General features: G+C 38.0%; 1 protein-coding gene across 13 annotated transcripts in view; it reads left to right on the top strand.

The window, feature by feature from the left end:
- Positions 1-20,941, top strand: part of LRCH3 (leucine rich repeats and calponin homology domain containing 3) — a 62,338-nt gene that overhangs the window by 30,219 nt on the left and 11,178 nt on the right. For 3 of the 13 annotated variants that reach the window (XM_058843472.1, XM_058843478.1, XM_058843475.1), the window contains exons 7-20: positions 1,759-1,852; positions 2,711-2,831; positions 5,287-5,435; positions 6,760-6,836; positions 9,575-9,670; positions 10,077-10,128; positions 10,264-10,404; positions 11,630-11,677; positions 12,799-12,852; positions 15,869-15,949; positions 17,239-17,310; positions 18,153-18,201; positions 18,698-18,811; positions 19,407-19,525. In XM_058843472.1, coding sequence (XP_058699455.1) covers positions 1,759-1,852; positions 2,711-2,831; positions 5,287-5,435; positions 6,760-6,836; positions 9,575-9,670; positions 10,077-10,128; positions 10,264-10,404; positions 11,630-11,677; positions 12,799-12,852; positions 15,869-15,949; positions 17,239-17,310; positions 18,153-18,201; positions 18,698-18,811; positions 19,407-19,525 — 1,267 coding nt within the window. The remainder of the gene's footprint in view (positions 1-1,758; positions 1,853-2,710; positions 2,832-5,286; positions 5,436-6,759; positions 6,837-9,574; positions 9,671-10,076; positions 10,129-10,263; positions 10,405-11,629; positions 11,678-12,798; positions 12,853-15,868; positions 15,950-17,238; positions 17,311-18,152; positions 18,202-18,697; positions 18,812-19,406; positions 19,526-20,941) is intronic. The other 10 variants (XM_058843473.1, XM_058843477.1, XM_058843480.1 and 7 more) reach the window with 10 other exon arrangements.

Here is a 20,941-nt window from a genome sequence, read left to right on the forward strand (position 1 = left end):
TCTTAAGTCTCGGCTGATTTTAGGATGGCTGCTGTATGATTATAAATGTGTAAAGTGTGTAGGATTGGATAGGTGGGTTTAGTTGTGAGAGTCAGGAAGACAGAAAGCAGCTTCCTCAGTAAAAAGGAGAAGTCCTGGGACAGTGTTTACATATTTTTGAGCTTCCAGCTAATTTTAGTGTTAGATGTAAAGCTTTTCAAATTCTCCAATTGAAAAGGGAGGCTAAAAGAAAATTTGTATCAAAACACTTCCTCACTTTTGAGCCCTTAATTTTCAGTAATTGTTCAATTTACAGCAGGGTGCTTAGGAGATGCTGAAAATATTGATTAATTTAAAATGGAATTATACTGCAAATCAATATTTTTTGACCCGTGTTTTAAAAATATATGTAAGTTCTATGAACGTTTAGTAAAATTATAGTTCTACTGTCAGTTACTCAAATTAGTAACTTTCTTTAACTACACTGGGTGACTTCATGGTCGTTCTTTTTAATTCCCACCCAGAAGAAGGGAAGTTTATTATGCAGATGATCTTTCTGTTCAAATACAGGGCTGTAAAAGTGGAACTCCTCTGAGTTAATCAAAGCTCCATGCAGATGCAAGAGCTTGTCTTTTAGTCTATGTCTGCATAGAAACAGATGCACAGCTTAATGTTTCTCATCTGTAGCCTCCATCCCTCCTGGTACTTCTTTGCTATTTCATGTCTACCTGAAAACTAAAATAGACTTGATAGTAGTCTGCCAGTTTTCTATGATGATGATGATAATAATAGTAATAATTTGAAAATAAGTGTTTCCTGAAAGTGGAGTTTCAGAGAGAGCAGCAACTTGAGAGCAATGTCAGTGAGAAAATGACCTGCAATTTAGTTACGATGGGGTGAAGCAATTAGCTTTCTGAAATTCATTCTTCCTTGTGCATTATGTAGTAATTACTGCTGCAGTTCTCCCTGGGGCATCGAGTACCAGTAGGACAGTTGAGCCATTGTGAAATGCCATCTGCAGTGCATCAGACAAGTCCCATTGTCTCTTTTACTGTAGCTATCTGCAGCAGTTGCCAGAGTTGACATCTGTGATGGCTATACTGCTGAATTACATAGTTTCTAAGCCCAGAAATTTAAAGAACTGTATGGCTGTTTGGTTATATGTGTTGTAACACTGGGCGAATGTCTAATGCCTTTGTCTAGACATGTCATTGACAAAGCTCTGTAAATGAAAACTGTACTTCTACAGTTATATTATCTGAAATACTGTTCAGCTTACTGCAGTTTCTTATGTAATTATGACACAGAAGACATTTATGTAATACATGCTGCATAGTTTTGAGTAGAAGTGGTATATTCTTTATTTTTAATGTTTTTGTACATATTTATGTTTATTTATGTAAAAGTTTGTTTGATGGTGTTTTTCAGCCGAAACATGTGAGTAGTAGAAAATGAAAGTTTGACTTGCTAAACAGAGCAACATGAGACCACTTTGCAGTTTGCTTTGTCATAATTTCTCTTAGGGAAATGTTTGAAGAGTGGATCTATCCTTTGAATCAGCTTAGCTGTGAAGGCCAGTGGCAGGTGACAGCTGACTGACAAGGCTGGTGAGCTGTCAGCATGTGCCTCCTGCTCTATTGTAGCAAGTGCAGTGTGAGGTTTTCAGACATGCTGAACACGCTGCAAGTGTGCTTGGTGGCTTATTCTGCTTTTGTTCTGTAATAGCTGAGAAGCTTTTGGTGGTGTTTATATCACAGTAACTGAAACTGTGTTTGACAGCCACGAGGAACTCTATTCCAGTCGTCCGTATGGAGCACTCGATTCTGGCTTCAATAGCGTGGACAGCGGAGACAAAAGGTGGTCAGGGAATGAAGTAAGTGTTGCAGCTTTATTTTTGTTGAGTGCAGTATTGTACAGGAAAGAGAACTAAATGTATGCATCTGGAAGTACATTCCACAGGTAACATGCATGTACTGGTGTGCAGGTTGCCTTGAGCCAATATTACTTGTTTTATTGGAGTAAAAACAAGGTTAATTTTATATGGGACAGACCCCAAGTTGGAAGTATTAACAAAAATTTATAAAACAGATCTTTTATAAAAATGAGAGATTAATTTACTGGAGCATAGAAAATGAGAAGAATAGGGTTCCTCATTTTAAAATCTTTGTAACAGTAACGTATTACAATGCTGAGTCAACAGTAATTATTAATGAAAAGTTGTTTCCATAAAATAAATCTGAATATGAAAATTCATCTTTGGAAATCAGCTGGAAATTTTGTCTTCTTCCTTTGTTTAAAATGTTAAAATCTGTTTGCTATTTAGAAGCAGGAAAATGAGATCTTTTAGCAAAAAGATTGTCAGTTATTATTGCCAGGAAGAAGTTCCCTTTTCCTTTTGGGGCAGCTAGAAAATAGCCAAGACCTAAAGTGTCGCAGTGAGCTGTACTCCATACTTGCACTCTTAATTTGATTTTAGAGAAGGTGCTAGGATTTTCTGTCCTGGGACATTTTCAGTCACATGCAGTTACTGTAATCAAAACTGTAGGCAGCTGGTTTCTAAACAAAGCTATATGTTTTTTTTAAAATAATACATTATAGCTGTATTTTGCTTTACATTAGTGTTTCCTGGTTGTAAAACAGGGCAATTGAAGTACAAATCAAGAAGTAATAGATTACAAAATTATGTTTCTGAAGAAAAATGTTTCCAGACTTCACTGTTTGTTTTCCAAAGCCAACAGATGAGTTCTCAGATCTCCCGTTGCGTGTGGCAGAGATCACCAAAGAGCAGAGACTGAGGAGAGAAAGTCAGTACCAAGAAAACAGAGGGGGTGCAGTTGTAACTAATGGTGGAGGTAAGTAGTGACCTTTGGCTAAAAGTATTTATTGTCATCATTATAAAAGTTCCAGAATGTTTCCTATGGATAGTAACTTGTTTAAGGAGGAAAAAAGCCCAAAACATCTAGGTGTAATTACACAAAAACAATGTTGTGAAACTGTAAAAATACTGTTGTTTTAAGGATGTTAAAAGCAAAATCAAATAGCAGAATTGGTATTTTCTTGAAAACTTTGTCAGCTTTTGCCTGTATCCTATGTTAAAGTCTCCAACTGCCTCAAATGGTATTTTTGAATATTTGGTTTCAGTGCATGGAGTTTTGCTGTTTGAGCTTCTGGGGAAAATTTACTGCCGTAGTAAATTGTCAGTGCTCTGTGCTGACTGCTGTCAGAACAAGATGAGCAGTTTTGTCAGGGAATTTTGTATTTCTGACTAGTACAAGTGTCTCGTTCCAGTCTGGGATTTTAATCCAAACTTATCATCCAGGAGCGCTGGTTTTTGTGAGTGGCAGTGCTTTGTCAAACTCTCTCAATTGGTGTCCTGCAGTCATACAGGATCACCTTCATAGTTGTTCAAAAGGTGATCATGCTTTCCATGTTTCTTGATCTCCACAGTCGTCCTTCCTTTTGACTTCCAGTAATCTGCTTCTACCAATGTCTCCTTTTGTTTATATACCTTAATTTTAAGTCTTTCAGGTTTGTTATTTCAATCATTCCTTCTTCTCCATTGTTCTGCACCACTTATTAGATCTCATCTGCATATACTTCAATTGATTCTTCTTTCTCAGCTGCTCCCTGTTTTTCATTTTCCCTGATGGCTACTGTTCATTTTTTCTAAGTGTTGCTGTTCTCAGCTACATCTAATCTTCTGTGCCCAGCTCCTACTTTTTTCTTCTCTCTTCCCTCCTCCTCCCCATCTTTATCTTTTGTCATCTTCTTGGTCTTAGTCTTATGTGCCACAAGTTTTTGTTTTCTCTGCCACCTTCTAGAAATACCTGAAACTCTTTAGTTGTCTCACGCTCTTTCACACATTAATGGGGAAAAAATTCAGTTCAAACAGTTAAATTCTGGCAGTTAAAAGAATTGAGGACATGGTGTCATGGGGAGCTCTGGGCAACCTTAATAACAGGTAGTGCTGCCAGCTCTACCTCCAAGACTAACTTTATTTTATTCTTTGGGTTTTGTACACCAGGGATTTCAAAATGCCTAGCAGACTTTTAAGCTGGAGCATGATGAGTTCATGAGTAGGTCTATCTGAGAGGAGCACAAACCGTAGCATGTGGCTATCAGAGATCCAGATGATTTGCAGTTTTGTGTTCCTAAGATAAATACTAGTGTCTTTCACCTTTTTCTGTATTACTGTTGTTATTATCATCATCATTATTTAATAAGCAAGCCTGGAAAGAAGGGGAGTTTGGTTTTCTTTTAAGATTTGAAACTGAGATGGAGATTTAATGAAGCTACAGTGTACAGGAATGTAGTTTTGGATGGTTGTAGTAGCAGAGGGGGTGGCTTTGGCAGTAACAGTTGCTAGATTGTGTGGTGAGGCAAAGAGAAGTCTGTTTCAGACAAGCAGGAAAGGGGTGGGGGAGTAAAGAAGAATGTCTGGAAGAGTCTGGAGCAAGTTTGGGGAGAGTTTTAAGAATAAAAGAAAGCTCTAGTGCTCTGAAAGGGAACTTACGCTTTCCCCTGCATCCCCAGTGCAGTATTTTTCACCAGAGGCATTTGCTCAATGTCATGACTCTCAGAATCCCTGGGCAGAATGTGGAAAAGCAGTGACAAGTGAAAAAATTGCCCTACATAGTATCTCCCACACAAAGGAAAATCAATACCAGCCAAACTGTGCTGTTTCTTGTTCTCATTTCAGTGATTCCTAATTTATTTTTTCATTCTTCTTTTAAAATAAAATTGCAGGTGCCTTATATTGTTTTAGAGGGATTTTGTTGTTTTCTGTACTGTTGTTCATTATTTCCACATACACTTCTCATATTTATTGTATTTGCACTCAGATAACTTAGACATGCTGCTCTATTTTGTTGTAGTAGTAATACTAGTAGAAGGATCTGTCCATTCTGATTTTTCTGACAGAGAACCAAGAGAAATTATCCCAGACTGTACACAGGTCGTTACACAGTCTTGATAAAAGCTGAAAGATTTTGATATATAGTTTTTGAAAAGGAAATCACAGTATTTACTTTTTCAGTCACTGCAAAAGTATCTGCAACCAGCAATATAAAACTACCTACTTGCTACGTGTTCCTTGTTGCTTTTTAAAAGGCATAAATTTCCTCATTATTTCAAAATTTGTTTGTCTAATGTTAGTGGGCCTGGCAAAATCCAAGAGCTTTCAGGCTGGGCTTTCCCAGATGGTAGAAAAAGCAGGGCCTTAGTTCCTGACCTTGCTGCACTGTTGGTTTTTTTCCTCTCTCGTGGCTTACCTAATTGTGTGTGTTTTCTCTGTGTATGTTTGTCAAGTGGAACATGATCTCGATCAGATCGACTACATTGACAGCTGTGCCACGGAGGAGGAGGAGGAAGAGGTGAGGCAGCCCAAGTGCGTGGAATCAGACAGCCTCAGCTCCCAGTTCATGGCATACATAGACCAGCGGCGGATCTCCAATGAGGTGGTGCTTTTACTGCATTTCTTCACTTCACACACCCCAACAAAGCCTTGTGAAAACTCTCCCCAGTTAAGTCATTTGGATCTTACACTTCTGGAGAGAGTCCTCAGAAACTGAACCTACAGAAGCAGAGTTTTAGCCACATCATGTTTCCTTCTGTGTTCTGTCAGTCTTAATTAATACCTATGTATAAAGTTACACAATTCAGTGGTTCACTGTACAGATTACATGAATAACTTGTCTGAAAAAAATCTTCGTGGCTCCTCTGCTTAAACAGTAACTGTGGTGCCGTGATTCAGATGTGTCCTTTAAAAACTCTGCGTGTTTTGAAGCAGAAAGATATTTGCTGTTTGAAGAAAGGAAAAAAAAAAAAGGTGGATCTTTAGCTTTTATGTAGGAGCTTGGTCCCTATCTTGTCAGCTTCATAGTACTGTGTTTAAAATCAGTCACACAGATATGAGAGATGCATTCATTTTGCAAAGCTCACAAATTCAATATCAGATCACAGAAACTGAAGCACAGACACTAGAGCAAAACTCAGAAAAGTCAACTGTAGGCAATGCAACCTAAGGACTCCTTGCTGTAGATAGGGAAAAGTCAGCTCACAACAGCTATTTCTTGGGGTCTGTCTAGTCTTAACAATTCAACTGCTTTTAGCTGAATGAGTAACTTCTCTAAAAAGTCCAAAATACTCTACTACTTAAGAAGGCTGACTGCAGTATAGCAGCATGCATGCAGGCATGAGTGAAAATTAGCAAGTTAATCTGGAGAAGTTTCTATTTTCCTGCGTTAATGGGTGTCAGTGGAAGTTTTTGAATAACACCAAAGTCAATATGTCTCTATTCCCAATAGGATAAATTATTTCATTGCTCAAGTTAAACCTAAATTCTTCTTATTCTTATTAATCCCATGTTTTGCTTTCTTAGGTCTTCTGGGACCTGTCTTTAGAATATCATAAAAGACCATCAGCTCCTTTGTTCTCTTTTTCTAAGAATCCAGTCTTCACTGCTCTACACTTAGAGAGTTAAACTCCAAAGAATGTATTTACATTTCAGTAGAAACTGTATACCTACATGAACTTCTCTGCATGATTCTTAATTCTGGAGGTTTAAAACTCCTGAAGTTATCAGCAGGCATATTTAATATTGAAACTATTATTTATTTAAATTGGAGAAAAAAATAAGAGTGAGCTTGGTTGGTTGAAAATTAACATCCCTAACTTGTATTTTGTGCTTCTCAGATGTTTAAAATACCAGTAGTTACAGATGTAGCTCTACAAAGAGATTGTTTGGCATTAATGTACAGTCTTTTGTGGTTTTCTGCTTAGAGCTCACCAGTAAAACCTGTATCCATCAGAGAATTTCAGAGAACAGAGGATACAAGACGACATTTACATCAAAACAGGTAAGAATTACTGTGTTTACAGTAATTTTATCCAGAATTTCATGATGAATGCAGAGCATGTATTTACTGAACGTGTTTATAAAATGTCATTGTTTTCTGTTGCTTCGCTGGGAATGTGTATGGCACTTTTTTGATAAGTTACTGCTCCAAATTAGGAATTGGGATTCTAATAATGGCAGTGAGCAAAAGGCATAACTGTTCTATGCCAGTGCTTGACTTAAAATCAGTTGGTTAAAGAAATCTGCATAATTAAAGTACATATTTTTAAACTGATTTAATATCTGCTTTTTGTGGTTTGATTAAATCTCATTTGTGCTTTGATTAAATAGTTGATTTAAGCTGTATTACATAGAGAACAGAAGGGATAAAGGTACTTGCAGGAAGGATAGAGATACTAAGGAATATCCAATGTGCCACGAGGACACATTCTTGGTTGACTCCTGCTGGTTTTGGTGTTGTCGAAGATTAATTTATTTTAAAAAGTATCTTTCTGGCCATAATCATGGGCTTACAGCAGCAGAAGGGATAGAATGGAAATCAATTCTGAAGACGAGTTGCTTATTTTGATGAAGTATGCCCATGCTCTTTAATGATTACTTGGCTTATTGGAGAGAATGCTTATGTGTAAAATAAAGGTCAGAACTGGACAGAGTATCAATGAGGGGTGGTTAGGTTTCTGAAAAGAATTTTGGATGTCTAGTTAATAGAAAAGTAAATAAGCAAATAAAAGATAAAAAGCAAATTCTTGCAAATGAAAATTGAGAGAACGTTTATTATACTATTGAGGCATTTCAGTGTTCTGTGGAGTGAGAGTGAATTTGCAGGGACTCAACAGAAAACATGCCCAGTTGTACTTGGAATGTTTGGGGGAGAGGGCAGGGGAGTGGTGGAAAGGACAACTGGTAGTCCTATGTATGTCATTACTTATGCTGTCAGTAGAAACCAGTTTTTAATGGATTCTAAAATGGTACTGAGAGAACAAATGAAACCAAGATTAGTGTGTAAATTTTCCTAGCATTTTGTCAACATTTTAATAGGCATTCTGAAACGTGGAGAAAATGTGCAGATACAGTACCTGTACTGATACAAGGGAGGGTCACTATTTCAGCATGTCAGCATTCCTTACTCTGTCCACAAGTCAGGTATAAAGTGATATAGCAATTCTGCCATGTTCTCCACCAAAAAAGTGAGTGTTCTTGGTTTGAAAGATTGATTTTTTTACTTGTTTGTTTACTTACTTTTTTATTTGAACATTTGTTCAAATGTCAACATGGAAATAATTAGACTTTACAAACACTGTTTTCCATGATAAATCTGAAGGAAATAGGAGAAGGCTGGTTAGCTGGGGAGAGCTGCTGTTTACACAGACAGATGTTAATGATACAGGAAGTTGTAGTTCAATAAGGTATCCAGTGATTTCAAAATTTAACCTAAGGATAGCAGCAGATCTCCATGCATAAGTAGTTAATCAGCGATCTGAATGAATTGTAGCTTACTGTGCTGCAGCAGAGTGAAATTTTTAAGGCACTAAAACCAGAACATGTTGTTATTGCCTTCAAAATTGTGTCAAAACAGACATATGACAATGAGTAATTTTTTGTATTTTAAACCTGTATTAGTCAAATATTTTATTTTGTGGCAACCACAAGCGGTAAAATGCTTCCACAGTTATTCTGTGCAAATGCCTTGGCAGGCAGCCTCTTTTTCTTTTTTTTTTTTTTTTCTTTAGCATGCTGGAGCCATTAAAACTCTGAAAGTTGGATGTAACACAGACTTCATCTCTAGTGTACTTATATTAGTTGATTCAATTAAATAAATACAGTTTATGCCTCTGGACAGACTGTGGTGCATTCCTGATGCAACAAAGCTGTGTGTACTCTGCTCTGAAGACACTCCTTGGCACTGAGCTGAACCCAGTCCTGTCTGTTTAAAACAGCTCTAAGTAATGGGTTTGTCATGTGCTTCAGTGCTAATTTAAGTAACAGAAGAGACATGTAACATATGGGTCTTCCACATCTCATCTCCATGAGGAAGAGGCCCTAAGTGTGCGCACAGTCAGCTGTGTTGGAAATGCATGGTTAAGTGTGTCTGTGTTCCATGGCTGCCCCAGGAGCGAAGGTCACAGAGTTTAGGCTGTCAAGAGTAAGCTCCTTGATTTACATCAACTTTCTTTCTAGGCAGCAACATGTCAGGCTACATGCTGTAGGCTGTGGACCTTGGGAATTGTTTCAGTGCTAACGTCTGCCTTCCAGCAAAGAACTGACTGCAAAATTTCTCTCTTACTGTTGATACGATGGATAAGAGTCAGATGGGTTTTTGTTTACCTTGTGGCTTTGAGTGCTTGTGTCCCTGGCAGTCACCTGATTGTTGAGGCGAGCAGGTTTGTGCTGAAAATACCAAAGGGTCCTGATGTTTAAAAATAATTCTGGTCTTTCCAGAGCAGAATAAGGCCTGAAATAATACAAATATTGTTTTAAAAGAGAGAATACATCTTTGCGTATTTTGAAACCATTGTTAATTTAGCAAGTTATGTTTAGTTACAAACTGCAGTAGTTGTGATCTGACTTGGTATCACAATGTGATTTCTTTAGTCCAAATTTCACTTTTGTTATTATCTGAAGCTAATTGTTTGGGCATTTCTCTCACAAAAGCAGTTGTAATCTATAGTGGAATTAACCTGGCAGTAGTCTATGTGCATCAGTGGCCAAATCCCCTTCCACCTGCTGTCTTACCTGCAGGGATACAGATGAATTACGAAGACCTGAAACTCTAAATTTGATGCAGGACAGAGAGCATCACCAAGTACTAAGGAATTATGTGGACAGGACAGAGAGGTAGGGAAAAAGAAACAGAGTGTTTCTGCAGATTCATTTTATTATTTTCCCCTCCCTCAAATAACCATACTATCCTCTAAATGAGGATCATGTGAGAAATTCCTGCTTTGGTTATTCTTAGAGAATGGGTATAAAGTACTGAGTGTCTCAATGTAGTAGGCCAAATGTGCAATCCCACTGGTACATCTTGTGCTGTGAAAAAATGTTATTGCAATTCAGGAGAAGAAATAGAAATGACTTCACAAAATCTGTCATTCATAGGGAGTTAAATCATCTACACAGCTTTTAGTAGACAGTTACTCTTCTGATTTGATCAGATGCTTGTATGTCACTGACAATTCATGTTTGCAAAATTTTTATATTTAAGCTTAAAAGTCTACTTACTCTCTGTTTTTGCATTTGTCAGACCCCTGCCTGATTCACCTTATTTTCTCTCGCTATCAAGTCACCACACCCAGGTAACACATAGAATTGAAATAGTTTTAAATGAGTTTGTGGCAAAACCGAACTGATGTTATCCATAGACACGGGGTGTTTCTCCATAACCCATCTGCAGCTCTGACTTCACAGCCTGATGCCCTGTTTGATTGCAGGTGCCCAACACAGATTCTGAGCTGCACCGCCGGCACATCGAGCGCACCCGTCGGGAGGCCCAGCTGGCAGCCCTTCAGTACGAGGAGGAGAGGATGAGAACTAAGCAGATTCAGAGAGAAGCTGTCCTTGACTTTGTTAAGGTGCCTCCTTGTAGTACCTACTTCATACTTCATCTTTTCTAAATCCCTTAATTATAACTAATTGCCATGGTAATTACTGCTTGTATGTTATGCTCCTGGTACTTTATAAGGAATTTGGACAAATAGCATTTAAGTCCCTTAAGTGTTGATGCTGTAGCTTAACACAGGCAAAGCTAGAACTGGGGAAGAAGATGGAAGATTTACCCAAAATGTGATTGTTGAAAAGAATTCTGATTTTGGATATTTCACCTAATTTTCTCAATTTTCATTTGCATAGATGTGATGGGATTGGTTTAAGAAAGAAGAGGCCTTTATCTGAGCAGGCACAGAGGCAGTTTAATTTTGAAGACAGATTTGGCAGGGAGTAAATAATCATACACACAGAAATATAATGCTGCCTCATCTATTCTGCTATTTTGTGATAATAAAATAAGTTCTGTAAAGTGTGGGTGCAGACCTGTGGTACATCAGGCACTCACTCTGAGCACTCTATCTTCGCTATCTGTGCATTCAATATGAAGTCTTCTGCTTAACATGCCAGTTTATTTATATGATAGTTGATTTAAATTTGTTTTACTGATTGCTGCTCTAGTCACTTACCTGAATTTCACCATCACAAATGTAAGAAATGTTATGGTTAATATTTATTTTGGGTTTAGGGTGGTCTGCAGAGAGGCAAAGGATGGTTTATTGCTTATATTTAATGTATAAAGTTAGTTTAGAAAAAGGGTCTTAGCTGCCTGAAACTAGGCTTTTCATAGCAACAACTATTACCAAGCCCCTGGCACTATTTTGTAGTAAAGCTGCTTATTAAAGATTCAGCTCAGTCTTTTAGTTAAAGATTAAGCTTATAGGATGCATGTTGTTCATTGATGAGTCTCCTGGGGTTTTTGGTTTGGGTTTGATTTTTGGGTATTTTTCATCTGTTTCTTTCTTATTCATGACTGCTTTATTCTCAGCAGTTAAATTCCTCCCTTGGGTTGTATTTTGGGTTCATTATGCATCTTTCATATGCATAATTAGAAATTTTTGGTTGTTTGAATGTGGAATAAAGGCTGATATCAGGGAAGTTTCAGCTCAGTGAAATTTGCAGTTTTCCCAATGCATGTTCTATTTTAAAATTAAGACTTCTGGTTTAAAACACTTTTAAGTTATGATGGTTTGTTCTTAGCTTTTGTTTCTTTATGAAATTATTTTAAATTTAATTTTTTCTCTTTTTGTGTAGCAAAAAGCCTCCTTAAGTCCTCAGAAACAAAGTCCAATGGATAGTGAGGTAAGAGTCCGATAAGAGCATTAGTAGGGATGTCAGCACTTAAATTCTTAGCTCTCCATCACAGTTATTTTCCTCATTGTGGGGAAAACACCTCAAAACTGGGTTATAGCATAGTTTTTTCACATATTATTAAGCCTTGGCTGGGTTTTTTTAATGGGGTCAGTCTACTTTTCTTCTGTTCATGTAGATTGCCTGTCCAAGTGTGTTGTTTTATTGGTTTTTGTACTTTTTCTATGTTTTCTGCAGAAAATACATTTAATGTTCCATTTTAACCTGCTCCTTGTGAGCAGTACAGTTTATATTCTAACAGGAGTGTTCAGTCAAGTTGCTGTGCTACAGTCATCCTTCACGGATCAGTTTTTCTCCTGGTTTCCTGTTATTAGATCACCAGTTGTCCCAGAAATATTAAGCTTTAGAATTTTGAGGGTTATCAGAAAAAGGAATAAATATTTTTAAAGTTTTTTTTTTCTGCTATAGTTTTATAATAATATAGTTTCTATAATCAAAACCAGGAATACAAATCATACAAAGCTCAATCTTCTAGAATATACAGAGCTGAGCCAATGACATCTGTTCACTCTCTGCATCAGATTTCTGCATAGTGACAGCTCTTCCACTGGTTGCCATCCCCACCTTCATCCAGAGAAAGATAATTCACTTGGTAGTGTTAATCAGATCAAAACTTTTAATATAATAACAAATATGATAGTTCTTCAGCAGCATTTTCCAACTAACTCATGTTAAAAAATTACCAAAACATGGGGTAATTGAAATAGTTTTTGCTCCTCTTTCTTCTTAACGTTTTTCTGTTCTTAATTTATTCTTCTAAAAGGTTCTTTGTTCTACCAGAGTAAGCACTGTGAATGCATAGTGTTCTGTATTTGCTTGACACAAGACAGAAAGCAGAATAATTGATTCCTTAAGCAATACGACTGCGCTGTAATTCCTGGGTCACGTGGCTGTGTATTCCTACAGAGTTACAGATACTTCATGGATTGTTTTAAAGAGCCTCACAGTGCTATAAGCAAGCAGTACATGTTCCAAAATGTCTGTCTGTTCACATACCGTGTTTCTGACATTGTGTGTGTTTCTGACATTGCTCCATCTCTCCCACCTCCCAGTGTCCCTTTCCATCCAGAAGGTCTCAGCATACTGATGATAGTGCCTTGTTAGTGGTAAGATCCTGCACGTAATGGCCTTTTTCTGTAGCAGATTCTAGAGCATAGAAATGACAGCATGTTATGATTGTCTCAGATTAGACCAACTGTTTTAGAGCTAATCTAAATAGCATAAAACATGACCATCTCCTTTGAAAAGTAGCTTAGCTGTTAACTATGATGTTATGAATATGTCGACACTTTTGCTGTCAGACATTTGTTAATAATACTATGATGTTTTTCTGCAATATAATTAAAGCTTATATTTTGTTTAAGAGCAGAAGAAAGTTACTGATAGTAAGGAACAGTTTCTAAAATGAAAAATTCACCTCTAGTTGTTCTGGTTCGATTTCTTCTCCATCCAGCTTGCTTTTTGATGTGCTCTTCAGTGCCAAGTAAGCGATTTTAATGCTTTATAGAATACAACCTTCTATTTTAACTTGTCGGTGTCCTGCACATGGGGGTTAGAAATACTTGGCACGAGAAAAGAAGTGTTCTGCTTGTGAATACTACAAATCATGAAATACTCCTCATACAGTTTTATTGTTTATTAGTGCAAATGTCTTAAAATAATTTCTTTTGAACACTTATCAAAAATAAAAACAGGTATGCACATAATTCATGTTTTATGCTATTTCTTCCTTTGTGGCATCTTAGCAATGTAGCATGACTAAAAATCTAATTAATGTCATAATCCATGTCTAGAAAATTAAGAATACACCTGATTTGCCTGCTGTTGCATGAGTGCATGCCTAGAATTTATTTTCTTGATTTATGTGCTTCCATTATCTGCCTAAATTTTCTTTAGGCAGTGCTCTTGATTAGAGTGTCTCTCTCCTCAATGTGTTGGTCAAGATGTTTACTATGTCTTTATTCAGACTTTTTGGGTTTTCTGCTTTCATAAGACTAGCACTTTGTGGGTGAGAAAGAAAGCTTAAAATGTTAGAGAGAAATTTAATAATCATGTTGCTGTTTAGAGAACTCCCTATCAATGAGCATATTAAAATGTGCTTTCATAGTTAGGTCATGAAAAGCAGGAGAACAGCAGTAGTTTGGGTTGAGATGATTTTCTGTTGTCAGTGAATTTGTCTTTGGAACATACTTTAAACACACCTGTAAGAACGCCATTTCTATTTGATTGCGTGAGCACATTACTTTTGTTGCAAATTAAGATACAGAATTTTCAGAAACTACCCTGAAACTGGCTTCCATTGCTATTTGTTTCCTTTTTTGTCTTTAACCAAGTTACATTCTCTAACTTCACAGAAAGAGTGGCCAGGCTGGCAGGGAAGGATTGAAAGCAATAATTTCTCTTTTCATTTTTCTTTTGATTCCTCACATTTTTCAGCAGCGCTAAGTTACAGTATTATGTAAAATGCTGCGGTTTCTGATCTGCAGCTCTCTTCTATGGTGGAAATCCACACTGTGCGTAATGATCACATATGTCAGGGCAGCAGTTTCTGGCAATTACTGTAACTGGAACATCAGGCCCATACTAGCTCATGAATTTGTACCATCTTTTGTTTACACAAATGTATTTTATGTGGTAAAAACTTGTTCAGCATCAAGGAAACAGTCATCAGTTTGCTTTAAAAAAAAAGTAAGGGTTTACATTGCTTTTACTTTTTTATATTCTATTGCATTTCATTTGACATTTTCCCTATCCTTACAGGTTTGAAATTTAGCTAGGTCCAATTTCTGAATTTCTGAATAAGGAAAAGCTTTTAAAAGTACTAAATCTAATATGTAGTTAGAAAGCAAGTCAGCTTTTGTTTTACTGCTTTGCTCTTCTGGCATTGTTACTGCTTTAACAAAAAATCAAAGTTGTGAATCTCCTTTTTAGAATCTTTAGTGTTTCTTTTGGTCATCTTGTTGCTGTCTTTAATCACTAATTAAAATTAAAATGTATTCATGTTGCACAGGTTACTCTGACCTTTTCCTTCTGTTTATAAACAATGTCAGGACGGTTGGTTTGAAGTCTCAGAATCATCGCCCATACCTTCTGTGAATGTTAATGGCTCAGTTTAGTTGTAGTTTCTCCTGTATACTTGTGATTTGAAGTGGAGTCTGGCTGTAGAACTTCATTGCACACTGTGGTAGATTCCTTTGGGTTGACCTGTGATAGATAACCAGACTAAAAGGTTGTTGAAGAAACGTAGTCACTGGCCTCTCTGAGAAAATAAGTTTTGTGTTAGTCAGAACCTCTTGCTGTTCTCACAGGGATAGTTCCATTCATTAGAGCAGAGATTACTTGTAGAGCTGGTATCAGGCTTTTTCAGACTTGACTGATGATTTCAGCCTTCCTTGCTTCTAAATCTCATTTTTTTCCAAATATCTTCTTGTTTTTCCTATACTGTCCCTTACAAGGTTAGTACTATTAAAGGGGGGGAAATACCCAAAACATCCTCTCTAACTGCTGCTGCATTTCTCTGTTGTGAAGCCCACAAGCTGCTTCAGAAGCATCAGGCAGATGCTGTGACCTCTTGCTCTCACAATCTTTGTGTCATTGCTGCCTTGTGCTCCCTTCCTTGTGTTGTTTTCTTGTGGTGGTCTCAAATGTGGCCTGAGGATGTCATATTACTGTTAGCACATAGGATCTCTGAAACATTTTAAGTTAAGACTAAGTTTAAGTTAAGCACCAGAGTGTTACAAATAATAATGGTATGGGTAAAGTAAGCAGGACTTGACTTATGCAAACTTGTACCCTGGAATTTTCTCTCAGACCATTGGTATTCATTTGTGTATTCAAATGTTTAATAACCAAATTCCCTTATAATATCCTTATTTGGTCCATGCAGAGTTCTGGTTGGGCTCTCCTTTGGCACTGCCTGTATCTGCAGTTGTTTCTGGCACAGGGAAATTTTTATGACTTCAGTGCTAGACCTAAAGAGTGCGTGCAGCATGTGCAGAGGGTGGTGTCAGTCTGAACTGCAGCATCCTGGCTCCTTGTGTTGTGGCTGCCTTTCCTCACAGTCGTTCTTTGCCTCACTTCTTCCTTTTTTCCCTCTCTTTCTTTCCTTGCTGTCCCTGACAGAATGGCTTTGAGCCTCTCTTTGTGTTTGAGATTGACAATAACACCAATACCATTAAAAGGAGGCCAGGCACTCGCAAACAGGTGAAGAGCATGTGGTGTGTTGGTGTTGTGATTGTCCCTCTCTGTGCTGTGTTCCCTTCCCTCTGCTCACTGCTGGGTTTGTGCATAGTGACCACTTCTTGGTGGTCTGTGTCAAGCTTGCCCTGCTCTTTTCCTACAGGAATAAGCAGCTGTTACACCCCACCTAGTTCTGGATTGTTTTAGTGTTCTCATGTGCTAGCTAATGTGTTGTTTAAGTCAAGTGATATTTGAAACTCTTAAAAAATAAAAAAATCCCCACCATTTTGGCTCTACACTGCTCTGGAGAAAGAGGCAGTCTTGAAGATCAGCTGTAAGTCTGTACAGAGCCTAAAAACATTTGTGTTTTAAGGCTTGCCATGAGTGTAAACTTTCCCTTCTAGTTCATTCTGGCTGTGCTCTTCTGAAGTGGCAGAATAGTTGCAAATGTTTTAAAAACTAACTCCTACATGTCTTCCATTCCCTGTAGTGTTTCTAGGTGTCATTTGATGTTCTTTCCTGTGCTGAAATGTCACTTAGCTGTTTGAGTGCTGTTTCAGAAACCATAGTGAGCCATTCAGTCCTCAAATGTTAAAGTTTTGATGGTGCTATCAGTGGGACACAGGATTTGGCCTTCTAGAGCCACCTGTCAGTGACAAATAGGCACAACTACAGCCCCTGTTCTATAAACAGGAAAAGTTGTTTATTTGGCTGGTTTTGATATTGATCATAATTGAAATGCGACTGCACTTTATTTGTGGCAACACTGTAAATCCTGACATTGACATCTTCCCTAAGAGTGAGATTCTACCCACAGAATCTCATTTACTTTGTCTGTAACCACAAGGACCAGTTGTGTTTGTGGCAGATACAAAGTGGATATTACTGAGCCTCTTGTATGTGGGTTTCTCTGATTTTTCAGACATGCATAGCATCCTCAAAACATTAAAAAAATAAGTAATTTATTTATTTTTAATGGTGGCCTAGAATGAACTGTTGTAGGGTAAAATTCCTTTTTTTCTGATGGCATAGGTGTTACTAAAGAAGCTTTTGCCTCAGTTACTGTTCTTAATTCTGTTTTTAATGTCGCTGTATTATATGTAAAAGAAGCACTGTACCTCCCAGAAAGTTCAGGAGGGTAGGAAGGCTTTGACTATAGTTCAGCAAGCATTTATATGTGTTGCTTGTTGAGTGTTTCTGAGAGTGATCGTGATCACCTCTTAATTTTTAACTTGGCTGCATTCCACCTTTGTGTACGACCTGTCAGCTACTCACTAACTCTGCTGCTGCCTTCTCTTTCTTTCTGCATTCAGTCACTTTCAGGGTTGAACCAAGAAAGCTGTGCTACTACCCTGCCTAGTGCCTCTACCTTCAGTCCTGTCAAGGTATCTCTTGCTATTATCATTCACCACTAGAGCCAACAAAAAAATCTCGGATCCGCTCATCGGTTTTAACAGGTGTTAGTCTGTCAGCATCTAATCAAAAGTTCAGGTAGGGTATGAACCTGATTCACCTGATTAAGCTGTAGTAGGTATTACCTCATCTTAGCTTTAGGCTGTGTCTGCAGGAGGCCTGATCTATAAAACATGGTAACCAGTCTCTGCTCTAAGGGATTCTTGGTTGTCTTTGATGTTGCTTTTTCTGTACAAGATTATTTACTCTTGATCAAGTTGAGTTCATCGAAAGTACACTTGTGTTATTTTCCTGTTTCTTTCTTTTCTGTGGAAACTGCTGTGCTGAATGCATTCCTCACAAGAAATCATTAGTCTGTGTAAGCACTGTGATGAAGCCACAGTGTGTTTCACTGGGGACAGATGTTCAGTAAATAGCAGTTCTGCATTAGCAAAGGTGTCAGAGGAGTATCTTTGTCAGGGCTGCTGTATTGTCAATTCTGCTTGTTGCTTAAGACCTGTTTTTTGGTGTCCCCTTTCACTTCAGGTTAGAAGGAAGAATTAAGAATGATCTGTCATTGCATAGTCAGTGTTGTTTCATTTTTCTTTTTTCCTAAGGAAAAAAAAAGCAGTTGTGTAATTTCTGTAAAAGAAAAAAAACTTTGTCTCTGCAGGGATAAGACTTGGGTCAGCATACAGTGGTTTTTCTTATTTCTCTTATTTCTCTGAAACACATTTAGATGGTTGGAGCTTTTCTTAAAACACAGCAAATTAAAATATAGTCGAAGTCTTTCTAGATTAGGACCATTCACACTCTTCTGCTTTTTTGTTCACAGAGTGATGACAGATCTACCATCTCCCCTGGCTCACCTACCGCTCAGACAGGTAACAGGGACAGGAAAAAAAAAATCTGAAAAATAAGATCAAAATGCCTGATTGCTTATTTGTCCTATGAATAGAGGGGAGCATCTGTTCCTGCCTCTGTGGCACTGCTGTGTGCAAGAATTTACCCAGTTACTTGGGCCTCTTAGAAAAAAACACAAGGGAAGAGACAAGACGGGTGAAGCATGTCCTTAGGCAGAGCATAGGGTTCGGCTGGTTTAGGCCTTCATAGAGGCTTTGGCACACAGATGCATTCAGCAAGAGTCAGAACAGTTGTTGGAATTGGTATGTGGAATGTGCTTTGCATGCAAGTGTCCTTGGAAGTGCCTTTTCCTGCTCTGCTTTTATCATGCACGGCTGTAATTTATTTTGTCATCATTGCATTAAAATTTTTGGTTTGTTCTTTTTAATTACCACATTGCTGTACCCATTTCCTATTTAAACTCTAACCATTTCCTTCTTCCTCCTTCCTTTCCTGTGCCTTTCCACATTTGTTTAGTCCACCTTTCCCCTCCATATCCTGGCCATGCAGCCCCGCCTTCCTATAGAAACCCTTCCCAGCGACCTGAGAGTTTCCTTTTCCGAACAGCTGTCAGGGATGAAGCCAAGAAAGGTAGGTTATATAGCTCAGAAATCAGCTAGTTTTGCTACATTATAATGACATCTGCATTACCTAGGGCTTGCAGTGTTTTGTTACTTCAGGTCTTTCTCATAAAACTACTTTTTCCATTTGTAGATAGATGACATCATATACGTTGAGAACAAACAGAGTTTTATTTGGAGCCGTCTAATATTCTTTTGTCACATCTGTGGAAGTGTGAGAATTCACTCATACCAGTCTGCACTTACACCTTTGCCACACTAGCCTTCAGCAACTTGATAATTCTTGCATCGCCCAGTAGCCTGTAACAGAATTGGAATTTCTGGAGAAAGACAGAACCATTTCAACATACTCCATGTGGCAAAACTTTGTTGTCATTTGTGCATGACTGTTATCCGACAGAAAGATCAGAATCTAAACAGTGAGGGAATTGTGTTGACATCTCATTTAGGTTGGTAGACCATTAGTTTGATAAATAATCGAAGGTAAGAAAGAGATTTGTGGAAAGGAATGTAATGCCCCCATTCTGGAACTTTGTGTGCAGTAGCAAACAACACAGAGCCAAACTGTGCTTAGTGATTTTCTTTCCTTCGTGCTGCTGTTTTAGCTGTTGCTTCATCCTCTACCTGTGCCTTGTCTCCTGCTAATGATTCTGCAGACCCTCGAGTGAGACAAAACTCCAAACAGCGGGAGGAAGAACTGGAGCTGATAGAGCAGCTACGCAAGGTAAGGGCTGCAGGAGCCAGAATGTGGATATAGCAGGAAATGCATTTTGTGACCCTGCTAAATCTCCTAAAAGTTGTCTTATGGACCACTTTCACTGAACCAATATGGGGCACAACTGACCAAAATTAAATGGTGTGGTACAGTCTATGTACTTCTTTCAGATGGGTGCAGTGGTGTTCATTTGGTTGTTTGTGGTAGATAAAGTCAGCTTCAACTTCTGTATAAAAACTATGTCAACTCCTGCTCATGAATGTCTAGTGAACTCTGCTTTTATGTGTGTTTCCTTTCTTCCTTATCAGCTTTCAGTAAGGAGCTCCCTGGAAAGTTGCCTTTACTGTCCCCTTTTAATATCTTTTCTAAGTTCTTTTTTGCTATGAAGTTGACAGGAGAGCAGATGGAGTGCAGAGACTGCTGCCAGTCATGCTGCCATCATGGTTTCCTCGTGTGCTCTAGATCTGTCTTGCCTTATACTGAGTTAAGTCCAGAACATTTGAGCCACAAATGTTTCTATGCTTTCTGTCTGCCCAGGGGCACGACACTCCTGGTTTTTGTCCAGGTACAATGACAATAAACAGGAATATTGGAAATGCTACATGGCATTAAGGTACTGCTCTGCTTTGCCCCAGACTTGTTTCTGCAGAGCATGAAGGGATTTCTTGAGGTGTTGTAATTAATTGTTTGAATTTTCCAAGTAAAAAGAATATACTTGTTGAAACTAATCTTAAAAGCCATAAGCGTCCCAGATAGAGAAAATTCCCTCTCTTTGGGAGGAGGTGTTGAAGTAAGGACAGTCTCCTTTTTCTAAAGGAGAAAGATTACTTGGTGATATTTGCAAACCTCTCTTATGTTATCTCAGACTGTTTTCTGTGTAGTCTGTCTCTTGTTCTGCTCCCCAGCTAAGCTTTATTGTTTTTATAATACTTAAAAAATTAGATACAGTATTACAACTTGGTGACATTCACACAGCATTTTAAATTAGTTTGAAAGCTTGAATTGAATTTATATTCGTTCTCTTAAAAAAATGCTTGCTAGCTTCTTTTTACAGGAATGCTTATGCTAAATAATTCAGTTTTTATTTAAAGGCAAAAATATTGTCTTGACTTTTGTTAATTGTGTTTTCCTCCAACCCACAAAGACAATTATTTTCACTTCTCTTGGCAGAACCGTTCTCTGAGAATATGTAAGGTTAGGAATACTGTTTCTAGATCCTGATTTCCATTATTTTTGAATAATGGCTGTATTAGTCCACTGTGCTGTACAATGAAAACTGTTCTTTGTTGAACTCAATTGCTCCCAGACTGTGGCCACCCCTGGGCCACAGTAAGGCACAGGGCTTTCCTTGGGCTTATTCAGAAAGCTGGTTGGAAATGCCATGAGGACAGACAGAGTTGTGATGCAGGAACTCTGCCCCATACG

The sequence above is a fragment of the Poecile atricapillus genome, chromosome 8, assembly GCF_030490865.1.
Source record: "Poecile atricapillus isolate bPoeAtr1 chromosome 8, bPoeAtr1.hap1, whole genome shotgun sequence".
Lineage (NCBI taxonomy): Eukaryota > Metazoa > Chordata > Aves > Passeriformes > Paridae > Poecile > Poecile atricapillus.